We start from the raw sequence: 22,600 nt of genomic DNA, 5'->3' as shown, positions 1-22,600 counted from the left end.
GAGAGAGAGAGAGAGAGAGAGAGAGAGAGAGAGAGAGAGAGAGAGGGAGAGAGAAATGTTTATTAGAAGGGGCCATGACAAACTGTGTAAAATTGTGGCTTTCATTTATGTTTCCCTAAAATTTTTCTTTATAGAATGGGATGTGATTTCTAATTCAGGTAGTGATATCTTGTTATGTTTTTTATGTGAAATTTTGGGTTTATAATAAATTTTATTGAGTAGTAAGAATAGTAGCATAATTATGAGTCATATGGTTCTATTTAGAGACATGTATTCTTTAAGGATGGTATGGTCTTTATAGTGGCTTTTGTTTCTTTTTCAAAAGTATAAACATTTATCATTTAATAAAGAGTTTAATGGATTATAGTGAAATTACATATTCTTCAGAAAATCGTACCTCTTGTAATTAGGACCAAATTTTTGGATAAGTGTCAGAAGTGATAGTTTGAGTCCATAAAAGATTAAAATCTTTGAAATGTACTTGCTATAACAAGTCTGCAAACTGCCTATTTTTGCATGGTTAAAAAAATTGAAAGAATAATACTTTGTGACATGTGAAATTCAAATTTTAGTGTCCATAAATAAAGTTTTATTGGAACACAGCTGTTTTTGCATTTTAATGGCAGAGCTGAGTAGTTGTGACAGAGACCCTGTATGGCATTCTCAGCACTTCATACAGCTCTTGGTGCACTACAAATTTCAGTGCTGCAGTTATAACTTGATGGTGTTTTGAGTGCCATGTGTATTGCCAGCCTGCGATATTTCTTTTATTTTTTTTATACCAGTGCATATCTATCATGTCAAAACAAGAAAAGAAAGAAAAATGGACTGAGTGGCATACTTTTAAGGCACAGTGGAGTGTGTATTATTTTGTTGAATCAGAGAGCAAAACATTTTTTTTTATTATGCAGTGACACTGTAGCTGTTAGAGAAGAATATATGTTGACATTATTAGACTAAGCATACACCACACTTCTCAACTCTCCATTTTCTCTCTTTATTTCTATATTTCTTTTTTTTCAACCCTCAATTTTCTTAAAGTAACAGTCAATTTAAAATGGAATATCTTATCACAGCATAATTTCTTCATAAAAATAAAAATTGAAAATGAGACTGCCACCAAAATAAATTTCCAAGTGGTTCATTTGTTAGCCAAGCAAGGAAAGCCATTTACTGATGGTGAGTTAATTAAATTGTGTTTGATTGTAGCAAAGAAATGTGTCGGGGGAGGGGGGGAGGGGGTGGACAAAAACTTGTTTTAGACCATAGATTTTTTTGGGCAAGAACACTTGATTTAAGAATTGACGACATTTGAAGTAACATTAATAGTGTATTAAAAAAACAAGGCAAGTGGGGCACCTGTGTGGCTCATTTGGTTAAGTGTCCGACTTCAGCTCAGGTCATGATCTCATGGTTTGTGGGTTCAAGCCCCGCATCGGGCTCTGTGCTGACAGCTCAGAACCTGGAGCCTTCTTCAGATTCTGTGTCTTTTTCCCGCTCATGCTCTGTCTCTCTCTCTCTCTCTCTCTCTCTCAAAAATAAACATTAAAAAAAAAAACAAACAACAACAACAAGGCAAGTAATTTATAATGGTTTTCCTTGGCTCTTAATGAGTGAACAGATGTTATTGAGACTATTCAGTTGTTGTTTATTCAAGGTGTCCATGCCAGAATTGAAGTGGCAGAACAGTTAACCTCTGTGAATAGTCTGTGGAGAGCAACTACAGACGAGAATATTTTGAAGTTGAGAAAACACTTAAGTACGATCTGAAGTGGAATCCGCTAAGATGTGCTACAACTGATGGTGGTAAAAATATGTGTGGAACAGAAAAAGGCTTAGTTGGACAACTTTACAAGGCTTGTACAAATGTGAGAGGTTCAAAGCTACGGTTATTTGTTGTGTTATTTATCAGTAGGTACTTTGCAGAAAATAATTTGAATTCATTCTGTGTTCTTGAATCAGTTTGTCAGTGGTGAACTTCATTTGCTCTCATGGATTTAACTAGCATCAGCTGCCTGAATTTTTGTTAGACATAGAGAAGCTGAATATCTTGACTGGCTTATTAGCAGTGGTAAATTTTTTTGCAATTTTTTGAGTTTAGGACTGAGATTGAAATTTTTCTGAATGAAGCAGATGGCCTTTAACCACTAGTCAAATACTGATTGGCTTTGAAATTAGCTTTTTCTGGAGATTTGGAAATATTTTTAAATAAATCAGACCTAAAATTATGAGGCAAAATAGTGCTTTCATGTGAAATTTAGCTGCAGTAAAGTCATTTCAGTGGGAACTGATGTTTGAGATCACAAGTAACATCAAGCTGCTTTATACATTTCTTATACTGTCAAAGTGAGATCTTCATTCCCATATGAATTTGCATGAATATATTTTTCATCATAAAATACAGCTCCAGCAGCATTTTTCAGACATTGATGCAAGTGCAAAGAAAGTTTCCATATCTCAAAATCCATTTAATTGTGCATTTGAGGAACTTCTACCTAACCTTCAATTGGAAATGATTAATCTGTAGTGTAATAACACATTGAAAGGTAAATATCAAAGGAAGAATCCAAGAGACTTCTGTAGCTGCCTTCAAAGTAATAAATATACTCAATTAAAATCATATGCTTGTGGGTTGATTTCAGTATTTAGCAGTACCTATGCATCAAAACAACAACAACAACAACAACAAAACAGTTCAAAGATAAACACAAAACCTGATAAACATTATCAGTTGAGTATTTGCAATAAATTTTGACGATTGGAAACTCAAATTAAGTAAAATGTTACCACTCCCCAATTCCATTATTTTTCATTCACTGACTTCTATTTTATAACATTAAAAAGTATCATACTGTTATTATTATATCCTGAATTTATCAGTAAAAAGTTTGTAGTAAGTTTTTCTCTCTCATGTAAGTATCTACATGATTTTGCCTATTGGCCTGCAAAGACTGAAATACTTATGATTGGGCCCTTTTCAGAAAAGTTTGAGAACCCAGATTCTAAAGTAGTGCTTCTCAAACATGAGTGCACATAATAATTACCTCAGGGTCTTGTTAAAATGCAGATTCTGATTTGGTAGGTTTGGTATGGGACCTAAGATATTGCATTTCTTATAAGCATCTGAGGTGAGAATAGATGCTACTGGTCATTGACTGCATTTTGGGAAGCAAGGCTTTAGTATTCAAGGTTACATTTTTATTTAGATAAGTATACTAATATTTCTTATGCATCTATTATTTGTTATGAATTATACCAGGGGTTCTTGCATATATTGCTATTAAAATGTCATAAAAACTTGTTAGATGGTGTTAAGGACTATAATGAGGTTGGGACCCCTAGTAAGGAGTTTTGGTTAGAAACTAGTTGTTTGTTTGTTTGCTTTTCCTTGAGTGTATAGCTTCCTGTAGGACCTCATGGGGAAGTGTTGAGGTCTAGAGGAAGCTATATATCTAAGAAACAAAAACAATCGGAAACAAAATACATTATTAGTTGGTCAGGGTCAAAGCAGGGACTTAGGTTCTCATCTTCCTTGCTAAATTTCAGTGGGCCATCAACCCATTACTAAGCCAAAGAGTAGAAATAGTATATAGCACATAAATGTTTTGCAAATATTTTCTTCCTGTCTCTTGCTTGCCTTTTAATTTTTATGTTAAAATTTGAAGTCCTTTTTATTTATTTTTAAAAAATTATTTGTAAGAATTGTGATAAGGTGTACATAATATAATATTTACCATTTTAACCATTTTTTAGGTGTACAGCTCAGTGTCATTAAGTACATTCACCTTGTACCATCATCACCAACATCCATCTCCAGAACTTTTCTGTCTTCCCTAGTTGAAACTCTGTATCCATTGATCACTTAACTCCTCATTCCACCATGGCCCTCTCCCTCTGGCAACCACCATCTACTTTCTGTGTCTGTGAATTTTACTATTTAGGAACCTCATATAAATGGAATTACATAGTATTTGTCCTTTCGTGTTTGGCTTATTTCACTTAGCATAATGTCTTCAAAGTTTATCTGTGTTGTGACCTCTGTCAAATTTTTCTTCATTTTTAATGCTGAATAATCCATTCTTTGCATATACTACATTTTGTTTATCCATTCATTCATCAGTGGACATGAAGGTTGCATCTACTTTTTGGCTGTCGTGAATAATGCTGCTATGAACACTGATGTACAAAGATCTATTCCAGTTCTTGCTTTTACTTTTGTTGGGTGTATATATACTCAGAAGTGGATTTTCTGGATCATATGGTAATTCTATGTTTAATTTTTTAAGGAACTGCTATATGGTTTTCCATAGTGGCCGCACCAGTTTATATTCCCACTAGCCGTGCACAAGGGTTCAAATTTCTCCATATCCTTTGTAATGCTTGCTATTTTCTGTTTTATCGTAATAAGCATCCTAATGCATGTGAAGTGATACTTCATTGTGGTTTTGATTTGCCTTTCCCTAATAATTGATATTGAACCTCTTTTCATGTACTTACTGGCCAGTTGTATTTCTTTGAAGAAATGTTTATTCATATCCTCTGCCCATTTTTAAAATTGGGTTGTTTGTTGTTGTTGGGCTGTTTGTTTTTTGTTGAGTTGTAAGATTTATTTCTGGATATTAGTCCTTTATGAGGTATATGATTTGCAGATAATTTTCTCCCATTCTGTTGGTTGTTTTTTTGGCTTTTTTGATAGTGTCCTTTGATACACAAAAGTTTTTAATTTTGATGAATTACAACTTACATATTTTTTCTTTTGTTGCCTGTGCTTTTGGTTTCATATCTGAGAAATCACTGACAAATCCAAGATCATGGTGCTTTCCCCTGTTTTCTACTAAGAATCTATAGTTTTGGGTCTGTATATGCAAATGTGAGATCCCTTGGATATCAAGAAGGAATAGGATGAAAAGCAAAAATTGAAGGCTTTAGCTTTTTAAACATAGTTACCTTTTTGAGTTGAAAGAAAGAAGAGTGGGCAGGAAAGATATATTTAGGTACAGAGATGCAAGTAAACATGGTAGGATAGTCCTTATCCATCTAGTCTTATGTCCAGATAAAGATGAAAGGTAAGGAAAGGAATTTTAAAAGATAAGATCTATAGGAATAATTGTTAGCCTTTAAGATAGAGGAATGCCAGAGTATGTGGAAGGGATCTAGAGTAGTTTGAAAATGTCCACATGTGATTTGGGATTCTGATAGTATTTTCCTTGTTCCTTTTGAGAACCACTCTTTTAATATTAGTTCTAAGGTTTTATCAGTAGAGAATTGACAGACATAAATAAAAGAATTTTACAAGTTTAATTGCACTTTAGTTAGAGTTTGTGGTGCTTTAGTCTACATACTAACAATTGCATGAGGATGTTAATTTTCCCCCCTTAATTCTCCAGTGATTGTTTAGTATAGATGTTACTTCAGTGATCTTTTTAATATATGTATGTTTTTCATGTACTTGATAGAAACTGAAAACTATCCAATGTCCAAAAAATCTTTGCGATGTGACAGTCAAAAGAATTCTTCCCGGTTGAAAATATAGTCAGATATAAGGTATATATAAACAAAATAATTACTAATGTTACTTAGTGTCAATTCTGTATAAGCTAAGAATAGGGAGATTTTACTAGGAGGGTGGTGTTTTCAGACTGTGGACCCATGGTCCATTAATGGCTCATGAAATCAATTTAATAGCTCACAACCAGTGTTTTCTCTTTTCTAATAGACAAATAGAAAATAATCGAGTGCACTGCATGTGGTAAGAAGTATTTGTAGAATTTTTTAAAAAGTATATTTATTTATTTATTTTGAGAGAGAGAGAGAGAGAGAGAGAGAGAGAGAGAGAATGAATATGAATGAATCCCAAGCAGGGGCCACCCTGTCAGTACAGAGCCTGACGTGGGGCTCGATCTCACGAACTGTGAGAGCATGACCTGAGCTGAGATTGAGTCAGACACTTAACCAACTGAGCTGAGATTGAGTCAGACACTTAACCAAAAGGCACCCCCGGAATTTTTCAATATATGTATGTATATGTCTGTGTACTGATGTGTGGAAAATATATTTCTAACTGTGGATTGCAGTCAAAATTGTTGGAAATCCACTGTAGATTGTTTTGTTAAATGAGTGTGGGACAGGACAAAAATTTTAAAGTCTCTCTCATCTGTTTGTAGAATTGATTCATTAAGTTTATATTGACATCTCAACTAACCATGTCTATGTATTTGTGTTTGTGTGTATATGAAGATATATATGTGTATGTTTTTTTTTTTTTGTTTTTTGTTTTTCCTAATAGTTGCAATGGATGAGCTTCATAGTCTGGATCCAAGAAGGCAAGAATTATTGGAAGCTAGATTTACAGGAGTTGCAAGTGGGAGCACTGGAAGCACTGGCAGTTGCAGTGTTGGAGCAAAAGTGAGTAAGATTGTAATCTTCATTTGACATTCTTTCCTTGTATTAAATGGTCTAAAATATATTTTGTAAAGGATCCCTACATATGTGCTTAAAAGCAAATTATTACTTACTGTAATTTTTATAATGTATAGGGAAAAAGTATTTATAAATCTGATTTTTAATACAACGTAACATGCTTTGGGGGCATTATGTTATATATATATAATATATATGTGTATACATAATATATATGTGTATATAATATATATGTGTTAATATATATACGTTAATATATGTTGTTATAGCTTAATAGGTTTCAGGAGTAAAAATGAGTTTAGTAGATTGTAGTTCTTTTCTCCCATTATATAATTTTTATTTTTCCTGTCCTTTATCTCTTCCTTGCCCCTGTCACCCTTGTTCCTATCTGTATATGTTCTTATTTGTACAGCAGATAATACAAATAAGTGTATCTGGGGACGCCTGGGTGGCTTAGTCAGTTAAGCATCCAACTTCGGCTCAGGTCACGACTTGGAGTCTGTGAGTTTGAGCCCTGCGTCAGGCTCTGTGCTGACAGCTCAGAGCCTGGAGCCTGCTTCAAATTCTGTGTTTCCCTCTCTCTCTCTGTCCCTTCCCCACTTGTGTGTTCTTTCTCTCTCTCTCTCTCTCAAAAATAAACAAACATTAAAAAAAAATTAAGTGTATCTGTTCGGCCTTCCAGTGATAGACATCAGGTTGTCTTCAGCTCCCCATTACCTCACACAGTAGTGAGGTAACTTTAATGTACTTGTTCTCTTATGGACCTTTCTGATCATTTATTGAGGTTATGTTCCCAGGAGCAGAACTGCTCTGTCATAGGGTATGTATAGAGTTAAGTTGAATAAATAGTATCAGATTGCTATTCAGAGCAGTTGTATACAACTAATCTGCACTTTCAACAGAATGCATGAGCATTTATATAACCCTACATCTCAGAAACATTTGGCATTATCTGGATTCTTCATTTTTGATAGTGTTTAACAGGTATCTCAATAGTATCTCATTTTTTCACTCATACCACCAGTTATTTTGAACATTTCTTTTATATGCTTGTTGGCTTTTTGGGAGTCTCTTATAAATTGTTCCAATAAGGATTAGTGATTACTTTTTCAAACTGAACTGATTTTCCCATGTTCTTTGTATATTCTACATAGCAATTCCACGTTAGTTGTATACAGTGCAGATAACATTTCCCATTTTGTCATGTCTATCAACTTTGTTCATGGTATCCAGCATTGTACAGGATCATTGTAGAGGATTCTTTAACTTTGTTATAATCAAACTTACCAATTTTTTTTTGCCTTAGAGCCTATAACTGTAAAGTTTTAAATAGCTGTAGGTATACTACGAAAAATAGTCCTCATCATGAACCATGTGGTCAAATAGGTGTTTTTGCTATTTTTACATTTTAAGTTATTTTGCTATTAATTTATAGCAGGAATAAAAGTATAATGAAAAACAACTTTATTAGAAATTTCAATAAGAATTTAAACATACTAAAAAGCTCTTTGTGTCAAGTAAATCTTGGTGCACAAGCAGCACAGGCATCATAAAGGATGAAGGATATTGTCATGCATCCTTTGAGCATGAAGTGGTCCACGTTCCTGTAGAAGAATATTATATGATGAAATTCTTCAGTTAAATGACTGATGAAAATTCTGTTTCCTTTTTTTCCTTAGAAATGCGTTATCTGATTCATTGATTCTTGAATTTGGGAAAATTCATCTCGGGTAATAACATTCAATGACTGAGATTTTATATGGTCATTGCCATCAGTTTTAGAATCTAGAGGTGTTATCTCTTTGTTTTCTGATTTGTCTTATAATTAATTATAAAATGTCTTCTGTCATTTTCTTCTCTTGACCATCTTGGGTGGAAGATGAAAATTTCTTGATTCTCCACTGGAGTCAGTGCAGTCTAAAATCAGTCTGCAGTGATGTCTCCAGTCTTTCATACGTTCTTGGAAGATGGTGCAGTACTTTGGGCAAGACAAGAAGATAACTGAAAGATGATAATTTATTTCACTATTGCGTCACTCTTTTAGGTCATTAACTCTGTATTGTTTTTCTATTTCTACCGTAAAAAATTACCAGAGTTGCTTAAAACAACAGACATTTATTTTCTTAAAAGTTGTGAAGGTCAGAAGTCTGACATTGGTCTCATAGGGTTAGAATCAAGGTGTGTGGAGGACTGGATTCCTTCTGTGGAGGCTCTAGGTGGGGATAATTTTCCCTGCCTTTTCTAGCTTCTAGAGCCTGCCTAAATTTCTTGGCTGGTGGTCTCCTTCCTCCGTCTTCAAAGCCAGCAGTCATACATCTCTCTCACTGTTCTTTGGAAGTCACATCTCCCTCTGATCAGTCTTGAAAGGTTCTTCACTTAAGTATTCATGTGATTAGAATTGGGCTCATGCCCATCTGGATAGTCTGGCATAATTTCCCCAATTCAAAGTTCTTACCCTTACATGTACAAAGTCCTTTTTGCCATATAAGGTAACATTCACAGGTTGTAGGGATTAGGGTGTGAGCATCATTGGAGGTTCATTATTCTGCCTATCGTATCATCATTCTATTTTTTTAATGATTTTTGCTTGTTTCACCATAGTTGGGAATAATTGATGAACAATGGTGAGTAATGATGAAATAATTCGAGGATGATGTAATAACAAAATACAGGAAAAATTAGATCCATAAGATCACATAATGTATTTTAAATTTGTGACAAGGTCCATTGGATGTTTGGTGATTAATGACCAGATAGAATGCATTTTATTCTATTAAAAATAAATTTTAGGGGCGCCTGGGTGGCTCAGTCGGTTGAGCAGCCGACTTCGGCTCAGGTCGCTATCTCGCACTCTGTGAGTTCGAGCCCCGCGTCGGGCTCTGTGCTGACAGCTCGGAGCCTGGAGCCTGTTTCAAATTCTGTGTCTCCCTCTCTCTGACCCTCCCCGTTCATGCTCTCTCTCTCTCTGTCTCAAAAATAAATAAGCATTAAAAATAAATTTTATTTTTATGCTTTGGATGAGCTCTGAGAAAGAATAAAAGTCCCAAAGTACCAATTTTTACAAATAGCTAGAACTACTCAAAAAAAGCTCAAACACTGAAATTGGGTCCAGTGGACCATGAAGTATTTTAAGAGTTAAATACATCTTCCCCACCCCTGGGCTACAAAGATAATTCTACAGATTCTTCTGTTAATTTTATAGTTTTACTGTCATATTTGCACTTTAGGCCCTATCTTTTATATAGTATTGATAGGGCCCAGTTTTATTTTTCACCATCTAGTGAACCAGTTTTCTCCACAAGACTTCTTAAATCATCCGTATTTTTCCATTGATTGGTGATGCCACCGTTATCGTGTATGTTAAGTTGCCATGTCTTTAGGTGAATCTGTCTGAGGTTTCTCTTACATTCTAGTGGTCTGTGTTCCTGTCCCAGTATCACATTAAAAAAAAAATACTGTTGTATTTTTGTATGTTTTTTTTTTTATATGGTAAAGCAAGTCTCTTCTTTAATCTTCTTTTCTAAGGTTGAGTTAGTTATTTATGGATCTTTATTCCCTCATAAAAAATTTGAGTATCTCTTCACTTGCTTTTTAACATTTGGGAATTTTTATATAATGGTTTATTTGTATTTTTATCCTTAAAAGATTCAAGTAGAATTCTTATTTTGAATACATTGAATTTATAGATTAATTGAGGGAGGAAAGAGAAAGAGAAAGAGTAAAGAGAAAGAGGGAGAGAGAGAATCCTAAGAGGGCTCTGCACTGTCAGCGTGGAGCCCATTGGGGGCCTCAAACTTAGGAATTGTGAGATCATGACCTGAGCTGAAGTTGGATTGATTAACCAACTGAGCCACCCAGGTGACCTTGGAGGTTTTTGAGTTTTATAGTTTGGTCTTGTACATAGCAGTCTTGTTGGTTTTTTTTTTTTTTTTTTTTTTTTTGGTTGTAACAGTGTGTTGATTCTCTAACAAATAATATTCTTTCAAAAATCATTTTATTTCTTACACCTCACATATGTATTTTTTCTTTTTATTGGTCAGGGCCTTCAGAAATGGAAATCCTCTATATTGTTTTGAGTGGTATTTATACCACATAAGCAGCTGTCAAATCTGAAAGGAAGGAAAAGCTTTATTTGTAATTTTCAAAATATTGTAAGCAACCCAAATGTTCCTCATCTAAGAAATGGATTAAAAAGTGTGATATATATATTTGTACAATGGAATACTATTTAGCACTTGATGACGACCTGCAACAACATGGATGAATCTCAAATGGATGCATTATGCTGATTTTTAAAAGAAGCCAGATTCAAAAGGCTACATATTATAATGCTTATTCTACTTTTTTTTTTTTTTTTTTAAGTAAGCTCTATCCCCAATGTGGGGCTCACACTCACAATCCCAAGATGAAGAGTCACATGCTCCAACTACTGAGCTAGCCAGGTGCCCCACCTTTATTTCCTTTTTAACACAAGGATTATTAATGTGGGATGTTTTAAGCTATTCTTTTGTTGCGGATTTCTAATTTATTGCATTACATTTTGAAAATACAGTTTGTATGACATTAATTCTTGAAGTGCGCCCTATTTTATAAACACTTCATATCTAATAACTCTTAATTTTATTTGTTCAGATCTTAGATATTTCCTTGTATTGTCAGCTTGACCTTTTCGCTGAGTGGTGTATTAAAATCATTAGCCGTATAAGGAATATAGTCAGTGGTATTGTAATAGCATTGTATGGTGACAGATGGCAGCTACACTTGTGGTGACCATAGCGTAACATATAGAGTTGTCCAATCCTATGTTGTACACCTGAAACTGATGTAACATTGTGTGTCAACTGCACTTCAATAAAAAAAAAAAGATCATTAACTGTGATTATTGATTTATGTATTTCAGCTTGCAGTTTATCAACATTTGCTTAATATTTTGAGGCTATATTTTTACATGCATACATCTTATTCTGTTCTTTTTATAACTAATTATTTTTTCCTTAATTATTTGTTTTTTTCAAATCTTACTATTTTCGGCCTTCTTTTGGTTCATTTTTGTCTTAGATATATGGGTATATGTTTTTCTATTTTATTTTTACTCGTTTTAATTGTATTTCTTTTAGACCACATGTCTTTTTTTTTTTTTTAAATGTTTGTTTAGTTTTGATAGCAGGGGAGGGGAAGAGAGAGAGGGAGACACAGAATCTGAAACAGGCTACAGGCTCTGAGCTGTCAGCACAGAGTCCAGTGCGGGGCTTGGACTCATGATCCGTGAGATCATGACTTGAGCTGAAGTCAGACACTTAACCGTCCAGGCACCCCAACTGCATGTCTTTTTTGATAGAATATTAGTGTTTTTACCTGTTAAATGGTGGGTTTAGTCCATTATATTTATTGTAACTATTGTTATTTTCTGACTTGGCTCTGCTATCTATTGTCCAGTGTCTTCTAATTATACTTTACTTTTATTTCCTTCTATCCCTTGCTTTCCATTGGACAGATGGAGTTTTTCCTGATGTTTCAAGATTACATGTTCTATTTTTAGTATTATGATGATACTCTATACTCATGTGTATATTTATACTAATTATATTGTTTATATTAATTATATTTATACTCAAACTGATATTTGTGTATTCCTGCAGGATTTCCCACCCAGCCCCTGTTTTTTAAATAACTTTTCACTTTGAAAAAATATTATGCCTATAGAAAATTGAAAATACCGTACAAATAATACTTGCATATTCTTTACCCAGATTTAAGAGATGTAATCATTTTTGTGAAATTTTGCTCGTGTGTACACAAGCCCCTACCATCTTTCTCTAATATCACTGTGGTCTCTTCAGTGAATGTGAAAGGACTTTTCTCTGAGGGAGCTGTGCTTCATTTCGGTGGGGAATGGTACTTAGGAACCAAGCTAGGTATGCTTGTTGTTATGTGGTAGTCTTTTGGAAGAATGTCAGCTAATGTAGAAGGAATGTGGAATCAGGGAGTCAACATTCAGTATTCCCTAGCGTAATTATTATTTAAGGCAAGGATTATCAGTGGATGTTAAAATCATTTAGTGAAATGTTTCAGAGACTAGTGTATTTTCAGGGTCTCAAATTTCACCCTATAGACGAGTTATTTATTACAGAAGAGAAAATGGGTATTTAAAATGGAGAGATTTGTTAGTCACCACCATAATCAAGGTCAAATTTTTTATTGGTAGTGACACAGACAGTCTGACGTTAATTAGGTGCACTCTGAGGAGATGCAACAAGAGGAAGCCCTATAGTTTTCATAGTGGAATTTTCTTTCTCCATAGTGGAAAAATTTTATTTGAATTTAGTAATGATAAAATACTGCAGCATCCTGCTGGACAACTGGCCTGGACTCTTCAAAGTATTCAGTCCCATGAAGAATGAAGAGATGTGGAGGAACTGTTCTGTCTAGATTGATGAAGTGAAAGAGACATAGCCAGATGCAGTCTGTGAATCTGTGAATCCCAATTGGCTCCTGAATTGGGAGAAAAATAGTTATAAAGAATGTTTTTTGAGACAGCTCAGGAAATTTGAGTATGGGTTCTGTGTTGGATGATGAATTAATGTTGGCTTACTGTTCTTTGTGGGTAGCCTTCCATTTTTAAAATATCCATTTAAATTTAAAAAACAAATATAGATGAAGCTACAGAATGTAAAATACTGTTGATCAATGACTGTTACAATGATTTTATACAAATTGCTGGTGATAATGTGCCTGTGAAATGCAGTATTGTTGGGTAGGCAATTTTAATAATGGTAAACCAGGAGTTGATAATGTGGAAGTAAAAGCACAAGGATCACAATTCTGATAGTGATGGTGCTCTGGGAGAGGAGGAATGGGAGAAAGGTAAGAAAGTTGTTTAAGAGTATGGAGTAATCATAAATTTGTCTATATTGAGGTATGTTTGCTTAAAAGTAGGAAAGTAATAAGTATAGGCAACAGAGATACTGTAAATAGAACTTTTAAATTACTGTGACAGGGTGTAGAAGGTGGAATAAAAAGAAATAATCCAATAAAAGTGAGGGAGAGAGAAAAAAGAAACAAAAAATTCTATTTTAAGCTATTACATAATGTGGAAAGCATAAAGCCAAGTATATATTATCACAACAAATGAGACTCCATCTATAGACTGTTGACAAGAAGCATTTCCCAAAAATGACAAAGATTGGAAATAACTGAAAAGAATATATTTCAGATAATCATGGAGAACAATTAAATATAAATTTGAGATCAGTTTCTCCCCAACTCGGAGCCTTCCAGAGACTACCCATCACATTTAAAATAAAATTAAATGTCTTCATCACACTGTAATAAGACCTTCTGATCTAACTTTAGACTAAATACCTTATTCAACTAACAGACATTCCACTATGCGCACATTGTTATATTTGCCACTTGTCTCAGACATACTTCTCCCATCCATCGTTCAGATGTTTGCTCAGGTGTCACCTCTTCAAAGAGGCTTTCTCTGTCTGCTCTATGTAAGAAGATAGCTATATCACTCTCCCCCTTTCTCCACCTAATTTCTAATTTTCTATTTCCTTACATACTACTAGATATTTGTTGATTGTTTGTTTCCTTTCTTGTACAGTGTTAAACTCCATAAGCCTTGGAGTTAAGTCTTTTTTTTTTTTTTCATTGCTATATTTCTAGCATCAGCAATAGTACTAAGCCTATTCTTCAGGAACAAAAGCCTGAATGGTACAAAGATAGATACTCTTTAAGGACTAATAATCCATAAGGAAGATATGACAATTATAAACTTTCACATGTCATACAGTTCTAAAAATACATGGTGAATCTATTAAAGTGTAATTATAGTGAAGGATTTTAATTCTTTTAAATTTTAAATTCTTTGAAATTTTGACTGTTCAGTTATATTTATATATATGTACATATATATGTATAGATGCGTATATGTATATATATGTATATATATACACACGTGCGTGTGTGTGTGTATATACACATATATATATAACAGTAGGCTATACAGGATTTGCAGTTTGCACAATATAATCTATATGCTTGATTTGATAATGAACACACATACAATAGTCCTCTTTATTTGAGGATTTTGTAATTGCAAATTCACCTACTTGCTAAAATTTATTTGTAACCTCAAAATCAAAACTCAGATTGCTTTTGCCAATCATTCAAGGACCTGTGCATGTGCAGTGTTGGAAAATTTGAGCTGCCTGAGGCTGAACAAAACAACACTCCGTGTTTCAGCTCTCATACTTTAAACAAGTGTTCTTTTCACAGTTTACTTAGTGCCATGTTTTCACTTTTTTGTGCTTTTTATTGGTAATTTTGCTGTTTAAAATGGCCCCCAGGGGTAGTATTGCTGAGTTGCTATCTAGTGTTCTAAGCACAAGAAGGCTGTGATATGCCCTAGGGACAAAATACATGTGTTATTATGTAAGCTTTGTTCAAGCATGAGTTATAGTACTGTTAGCTGTGAATTCAGTGTGAATGAATCAACAATATATATTAAATAAGGCATCTTAAAACAGAAACACACTTTTATACAAAACAAGATTATGTATTAATTAACAAAAAATGTGATGAGAAGCTTGCAGGACCCTAACTGTGTATTTCCCCAAGTGGCGATGATTCAGCATTCACTTAATTCAGTGTTCACAGCTAATACAAAAATTGACTGTAGAGAGAGAGAACTTTTATTCCATCATGTTCTACTTCTTTTATCTTAGCCCAAGCCTGCTTCACCTGCTTATTTTACTTGTCCCAGATCCTTATGGCATGAGTTTGTGACTCTGTTGTAGGGTTACAAATAGAAGGTAAAGGTAAACGTTATGGACTGATGTAAAAGTTATTGTGTGGCTGTCATGTCAGGAAAAGGAGCTAAATATAAAGATTTATTTTCTTATATAGTGAGGAGTCACACATGGTTTAAAGAACTTAAAAATTGTGTATATTTAAGGGTAAGGTAACCATTTGAAAAATGTAAAATAAAAAATGCAAATATATCAGGAAGAAGGGGAAGCTGTGATGCCAGTGAACTAAATTCTTCATCATTCATGGCAGAGTCAATAAAGGACTTATTGAAATAGAGGTACATACAGTAGAATACTCTGCCCCTGTTTGAAAGAAAGAAATTAGCAAAAGAAAAAAGGAATGAAGAATTTATTATATGTTGATTAGGAATTTCCCAGTCTCTATTAAGACAAAAGAAAGAAGTGCAGGATAGTCTGCATAATGTTATTTTTTTGTATGAGAAGGAAGGAACCAAGTTTGTATGTTTGATTTGTTAGTGTAGACAGATAACCTCTAGAAAGATAATAAGAAAGTAAAGTAGCCTGTTTGTATTGCTTATTCAAAACTTGCATTAAAAATAGTTTTTAAAAAAATGGTTGCCTCAGTATTGGGACTAGCATGGGAAGGAGAAATTTATGTTTTGGTAATGAAATTTTTTTCCATGTGCCTGTGTTGTTTTTATATTTTAAAAAATACCTCATGAGTGTTTGCCCCACCAAATCTGCTTTGAAGGCTTTGAAAGTCTTGAGTGTGTGCTTGCCATGTGTGTATAACTATGTATCTGAGTGTATAAGTGATTATATACTAGGTTTTACCAAGCTTTCTTCCTCCTTCTGTGTTCCTTTCTCCTCAATAATTTGAAACTTTTATAAAATCTTTTTGTATTGAGATATAATTCACATACCATAAAATTGACCCATTTTAAAGTGTACATTTCAGGGGATTTCAGTATATCACAATTATGTGGCTATCACCACTCTCTAATTCGAGAATATTTTTATCACCCAAAAAAGAAACCCCCTACGCGTTAGCGGCAGTTCCCCATTCTGCTCTCCTACCCTACACTTTAGCCCCTGGCAACCATTAGTCTTACCGGTCTCTATGGGTTTGCCTCTTCTGAACATTTCATACAAATGGATTCATACAAATATAGCATTTTGTGTCTACTTTCTGTCTGTATGGACTTGCCTATTCTGAACATTTCTATAAAGGGAAATATACAATATGTACCATTTTGTGTGTGTGTGTGTTTTTTTTCACCTAGCATAATGTTTTCACAGTTCATGAATATTATAGCATATATTAGTACTTAATTCCTTTTTATGACTAAATATTCCATTGTATTGATGTATTAAGTTTTGTTTATCCGTTCATCAGTTGTTGGATACTTGTTTCTATTTTTTGATGTGAATAGTCTTTGAATTAACACTGGTACAACTGCTTTGAAAACTCTGGTACAGGTTTTCTTCAGGTTTTTTAGGTGTATATCAAGGAGTGGAATTAAGTCACTGTGATAGTATCATGGGAAAAGAAAAATGGACTAATGGAACAGAATGGAGTCCAGCAACAGATCCATTTATATATAGTAACTAGATATATGATAAAGGTAGTTCCACAGTGCAGTGGGGAAAGGGATAGTCTTTTATAATAGATGATGGATCAGTTGAATATACATATGGGGAAAAATGATTCTTGACCCTCAACTCTTACCATCATACAAAAATCAGTAATAGGTGACTTGAAGATCTAAATATGAAAGGTAAAACAATAAATATTTAATAAGAATGACAGATTTCATAAGTATACCACAAAAGGCACTAACCATAAAGTGAAAAGATTTAATAAATGTAACTATGTTTGGTTTTTTTTTTAAGTTTTTTTAAAGTTTTTTTTTTTAATTTTTGTTTTCAATGTTTATTTATTTTGGGGACAGAGAGAGACAGAGAATGAACGGGGGAGGGGCAGAGAGAGAGGGAGACACAGAATCGGAAACAGGCTCCAGGCTCTGAGCCATCAGCCCAGAGCCCGACGCGGGGCTCGAACTCACAGACCGCGAGATCGTGACCTGGCTGAAGTCGGACGCTTAACCGACTGCGCCACCCAGGCGCCCCTAAATGTAACTATGTTTAAATGAAACCAGTAAGATGAGTGAAGAGGCAAGTCATAGAAGATTCATACTGAGAATTATGTGAAGAATTCCTACAAACCAAGAAGAAAAAGACATGTAATCCATGGTCAGAGTTGCCAAAGCCAAATTGTTCTACCTGACCTGTAATGAAAAGTAGTAGAACTATGTACTGTTCTTCCAACCCTATATTCATTCTTCACAGAAGTGATCCTTATCTTACAGCTTTTTATCGCAGGTTTTGTTTTATTTGTATTTCTAAGTAAGGTTATATAATAAATATAGGTTCTTTGTTCTTGGTTCTTTGTCTTTTTCAGTTTTAGGTATTTAATACTTCCCTATTTTGAGGGAGGGAGAGCAGGCATGAGTCGGGGGAGGGGCAGAGAGAATCCCACGCAGGCTCTGCCCTGACAGCACAGAACCCAGTGCGGAGCCCCATCTCACAAACGGTGAGATCATGACCTGAGTGGAAATCAAGAGTTGGACGCTTTTTTTTTTTTTTAATTTTTTTTCAACGTTTTTATTTATTTTTGGGACAGAGAGAGACAGAGCATGAACGGGGGAGGGGCAGAGAGAGAGGGAGACACAGAATCGGAAACAGGCTCCAGGCTCTGAGCCACCAGCCCAGAGCCCGACGCGGGGCTCGAACTCACGGACCGCGAGATCGTGACCTGGCTGAAGTCGGACGCTTAACCGACTGCGCCACCCAGGCGCCCCGGCATTAACTCTTTTAAATGACCCAACCCTCTACCTCTATAAAAATATTCACATTTCCCTGACTCCATCCTAACTTAGATAGACAGTACTGCAATTTTGGGATTGATTGTTATTTCATTATTTACAGTATGACTGTGTAAATTTTATTCACAGCTGTGAAGGCTCCATGATTACATTTCTTCTTTTATACAATTTTCTGTTTTCACTGGAGTTAATAGTTGATTTATATCTTTAGTTTTTTAGTATTTAGTGGAAGCATCCAAATACTCTCCAGCAGAGGTGTGCAGATCTCTCATTTTCACATACAAGTTTTTGTTATTATTTTTTTATTTAGACATCCTCCCTGAAATTTTGTAGATCTTTTGTTAAGATAGTTCTCTCTTTCTGCTGGATGCCTGTCATCCTGGAATCTACCTTCTTGACCATCGTGGGAATTCCATTTGTGTCTGTCCTGTGAGCTCTGCTTTCTGTATGCCATCTCTTCATCTTTCTTGGTTTACTCCTTTGCTTTGGTGGAACAGATTCTCTAGTTATTTCCTGAGGAAAGGTAAATGAGTAGGCAGATTTTTGAAACCTTGCATATTCTCTTCTTCCCTTTGGTTGTTTGCACGTAGAATTCTAGGTTGGAAATCATTTTATTAGAATTTTGAAGGTATTGTTCCATTGCCTTCTAGCTTCCAGTGTTACTGCTGAGCATTCCAATGCCATTCTGATTCCTGATCCTTTGTAAGTAACCTGTTTATTTCCCCCTAAACGCTTTTAGGATCTTGTCTTTAATCCCTGGCATTTAACATATTTTATTACAATATGTTTTGGTGTGGCTCTTCCTTGAGCCAGGTGCTTGGTCAAAAGTATGTCCTTCAATGCAGAAATTCATGTTTTCCAGTTCTAGAAAAATTTCTTGAATTATTTCTTTGATAATTTCAGCTCCTTGATTTTCTTGTCCTTTTTTCTGGAACTCACATCATTTGAACCAGGACCTCTTGGATAGATTCTCTAGTTTTCTTTTTTCTTTGAATTTTTTTGGTCTTTTTCTGGGAGGATTGCTTCAGCTTTGTCTTTGAATCCATCCATTTTTTTCTTTCATTTTTAGCTATAGTATTTTCTTTTGCCAGGAGGGTTTTTGTTTTTTTTGTTTTTTTTTTCATTTTTAGTTTGCTATCCTAGGATATTTAATAGTGGTATTATTTTTGTGTGAAGTTTATTTCTTTATTTCTTACCAGTTTCTTTATATTTTTTGTTTGTATCTCTTCACATATCTGGTGATACTGGGCTTTGTTCATGTACATGCTTTAGACACTGAAGCACATTTTATTTTTTAATGTTTATTTATTTTTGAGAGAGAGACAGAGCATGAACAGGGGAGGGGCAGAGAGAAGTAGGAGACATAGAATCAGAAGCAGGATCCAGGCTCTGAACTGTCAGCACAGAGCCCCACATGGGGCTAGAACTCATGAACTGCAAGATCATGACCTGAGCCAAAGTAGGGAGACCTCCCTGAGTAGGGAGGGTTTATTGACCAATAGGTTTTGTAGCAGGATGACATGATTGGGTCATTTTTCTGAGAGATTTTTAATTCTTCATATCTATAGGTCTTATATCTTGAGATGCTGTTTTTTTAGAGAGAAAGTCTATAGTCTTCTATCTGTGGAGTGTAAGTTTGGTTGCTAACTTTATAGAATTGAGCATGGAAAGAGGGCTAAGGTTCTCTTCAGTTAGTGTGTAGACTTGCTTTTTTTTTTTTTATTTTTTCAACGTTTATTTATTTTTGGGACAGAGAGAGACAGAGCATGAACGGGGGAGGGGCAGAGAGAGAGGGAGACATAGAATCGGAAACAGGCTCCAGGCTCTGAGCCATCAGCCCAGAGCCTGACGCGGGGCTCAAACTCCCGGACCGCGAGATCGTGACCTGGCTGAAGTCGGACGCTTAACCGACTGCGCCACCCAGGCGCCCCTAGACTTGCTTTTAATACCTTCTAGTGCCTCAGGTGTACCGGATGTGCCTAAATCCATAGTTCTGGCTCATCATTTCCAGAGATTAAATCTGGCTTGCAGTATTTATGATGACGAGATAGTAGTCAGTCATACCCTTTTTTGTCCTTATGTATACAATATGTTAGCTTTCTCTGGCTGCTTTCAACATTTTTTTCTTTCTCTCTATATATATATTTTAGGATTTTATTTTTAAGTAATCTCTGCATCTTAATATGGGGCTCAAACTCACAACCCTGAAATCAAGAGTGGCACACTGCACCAACTGAGCCAGCCAGTGCCCCAAGATTTTTTTCTTTTTAAAAATTTTTAGTGGATTAATTTTTTATTGAGGTGTAATTGACATATCACATTATGTTAGTTTCATGCACACAACATACTTGTATATATATTATATATCTATATAATATATGTATCATATTTGTATATATCACAAAATGATCATCGCGGTAAATCTAGTGAAAATATCACCACACAGTTACAATTCTTTTTTGGTGATGAGAACTTTTTAGAATTAATCTCTTAGCATTTTTCAAATATGGAATACAGTATTATTAACTATAGTCCCCATACTGTTCATCCCAGCACTTACTTATTTTATAACTGGAAATTTGTATCTTTTGACTTGTTTATCCATTTCACCCACCCCCATCCCCTGCCTCTGGGAACCACTAATCTATTCTCTGTGTCTGTGTGCTTGGGTTTTAGGGGGTTTTGTTTATTTTTTAAAATTCCACATATAAGTGAGATCATAAACTTTGGTCTGCCTTTGACTTATTTCACTTAGCATATGCCCTGAAGGGTCCATCCATGTTGTTGTGAATGGCAAGATTTCTTTCCTTTTTTTTAATGGCTGAGTATATTCCTTTGTATATATATACACCACATTTTCTTTATCCAGTCTTCCATTGATGGACACTTTGGTTGCTTCCATGTCTTGGCTATTGTAAATAATGCTGTAGCGGACATGGGGTGCAGATAATTCTTCTTTTTTTTTTTTTTAACTAAAGTTTTTATTCAAATTCCAGTTAGTTAGCATACAGTGTAATGTTAGTTTTAGGTGTACAATTTGGTGATTTAACACTCCATACAACACCCAGTGCTCATCACAAGCACACTTTTTTTTTTTTTTAATTTAAATCCAAGTTAGTTAATATGGTTTCAGTAATAATGACTTCAGGAATAGAATTTAGTGATTGGTCACTTATGTGTCACATCCAGTGCTAATCCCAACAAGTGTCCTCCTTAATGCCCCTTGCCCATTCCTCCAGCCAACACCCTTCCAGCAACCCTCAGTTTATTCTGTGTAATTTAAGAGTCTCTTATGGTTTATCTCCCTATTTTACATTTTTTGCTTCCCTTCCCTTATGTTCATCTGTTTTGTATCTTAAATTCCATACATGAGTGAAGTCATATATTTGTCTTTCTTTGACAAATAATACATTAGCATAATACACTTTAATTCCATTCTTGCAAATGGCAAGAATTGGTCACTGAGTAATATTCCATTGTATATATGTCACATTTTCTTTATCCATTCATCATTCAATGGACATTTGGGCTCTTTCCATACTTTGGCTGTTGTCAGAATTACTGCTATAAACATTGGGGTGCATGTGCCCCTTCGAAACAGCACACCTGTATCCTTTGGTAAATACCTAGTAGTGCAATTGCTGGGTTGTAAAATAACTCTTTTTAATTTTTTGAGGAACCTCCATACTGTTTTTCCAGAGTGGCTGCTTCAGTTTGCAGTCCCACCAGCAGTGCAGAAGGGTTCCTCTTTCTCTGCATCCTCGCCAACATCTGTTGTTGCCAGAGCTGTTAATGTTAGCCATCCTGACAGGTGTGAGGTGGTATCTCATTGTAGTTTTGTTTGGTGTTTCCCTGATGATAAGTGATGTTGAGCATCTTTTCATGTGTCTGTTAGCCATCTGGATGTCTTCTTTGGAAAAGTGTCTATTCATGTCTTTTGCCCATTTCTTCACTGGATTATTTGTTTTCTTTGGGTGTTGAATTTGATAAGTTCTTTATAGATTTGGATACTAACCCTTTATCTTACATGTCATTTACAAATACCTTCTCTCAGTCTGTTGGTTGCTTTTCAGTTTTGCTGATCAGATAACTTTTTGCATTAGTGTTTGATTTTCATTGGATGAATACCCAGAAGTGGAATTGCTGGATTGTATGGTAATTATATATATATATATATATATATATTTTTTTTAAGTTTATTTATTTATTTTGAGAGAGAGAGTGAGTGGGCAGATGTGAGCAGGGGAGGGGCAGAGAGAGAAGAGGAGAGAGAGAATCCCAAGCATGCCCTGTGTTGTCAGTGTAGAGCCCAACATAGGGCTCAGTCCCATGAACTGTAAGATCATGATCTGAGCCAAAATCAAGAGCTGGGAGCTTAACTGACTGAGCCACCCAGGTGCCTCTGGTAATTGTATTTTTTAATATTTTTGAGGAACCTCCATACTTGTCTTTTTTTTTTTTCCTTAAGTTTATTTAAGTGATCTCTGTACCCAGCGAACTCTTAAACCTGAGATCTTG

At 34.9% G+C, this 22,600-nt stretch overlaps 1 protein-coding gene across 1 annotated transcript in view; it reads left to right on the top strand.

The window, feature by feature from the left end:
• TLK1 (tousled like kinase 1) overlaps positions 1-22,600 on the top strand; it is a 156,113-nt gene that overhangs the window by 38,228 nt on the left and 95,285 nt on the right. Inside the window, exon 2 of the mRNA XM_040475359.1 lies at positions 6,287-6,405. Coding sequence (XP_040331293.1) covers positions 6,287-6,405 — 119 coding nt within the window. The remainder of the gene's footprint in view (positions 1-6,286; positions 6,406-22,600) is intronic.

This window comes from Herpailurus yagouaroundi, unplaced genomic scaffold (genome assembly GCF_014898765.1).
Source record: "Herpailurus yagouaroundi ecotype Mexico unplaced genomic scaffold, PumYag 140, whole genome shotgun sequence".
Classification (NCBI taxonomy): domain Eukaryota; kingdom Metazoa; phylum Chordata; class Mammalia; order Carnivora; family Felidae; genus Herpailurus; species Herpailurus yagouaroundi.
This window is presented reverse-complemented; position numbering and strand designations above follow the sequence as displayed.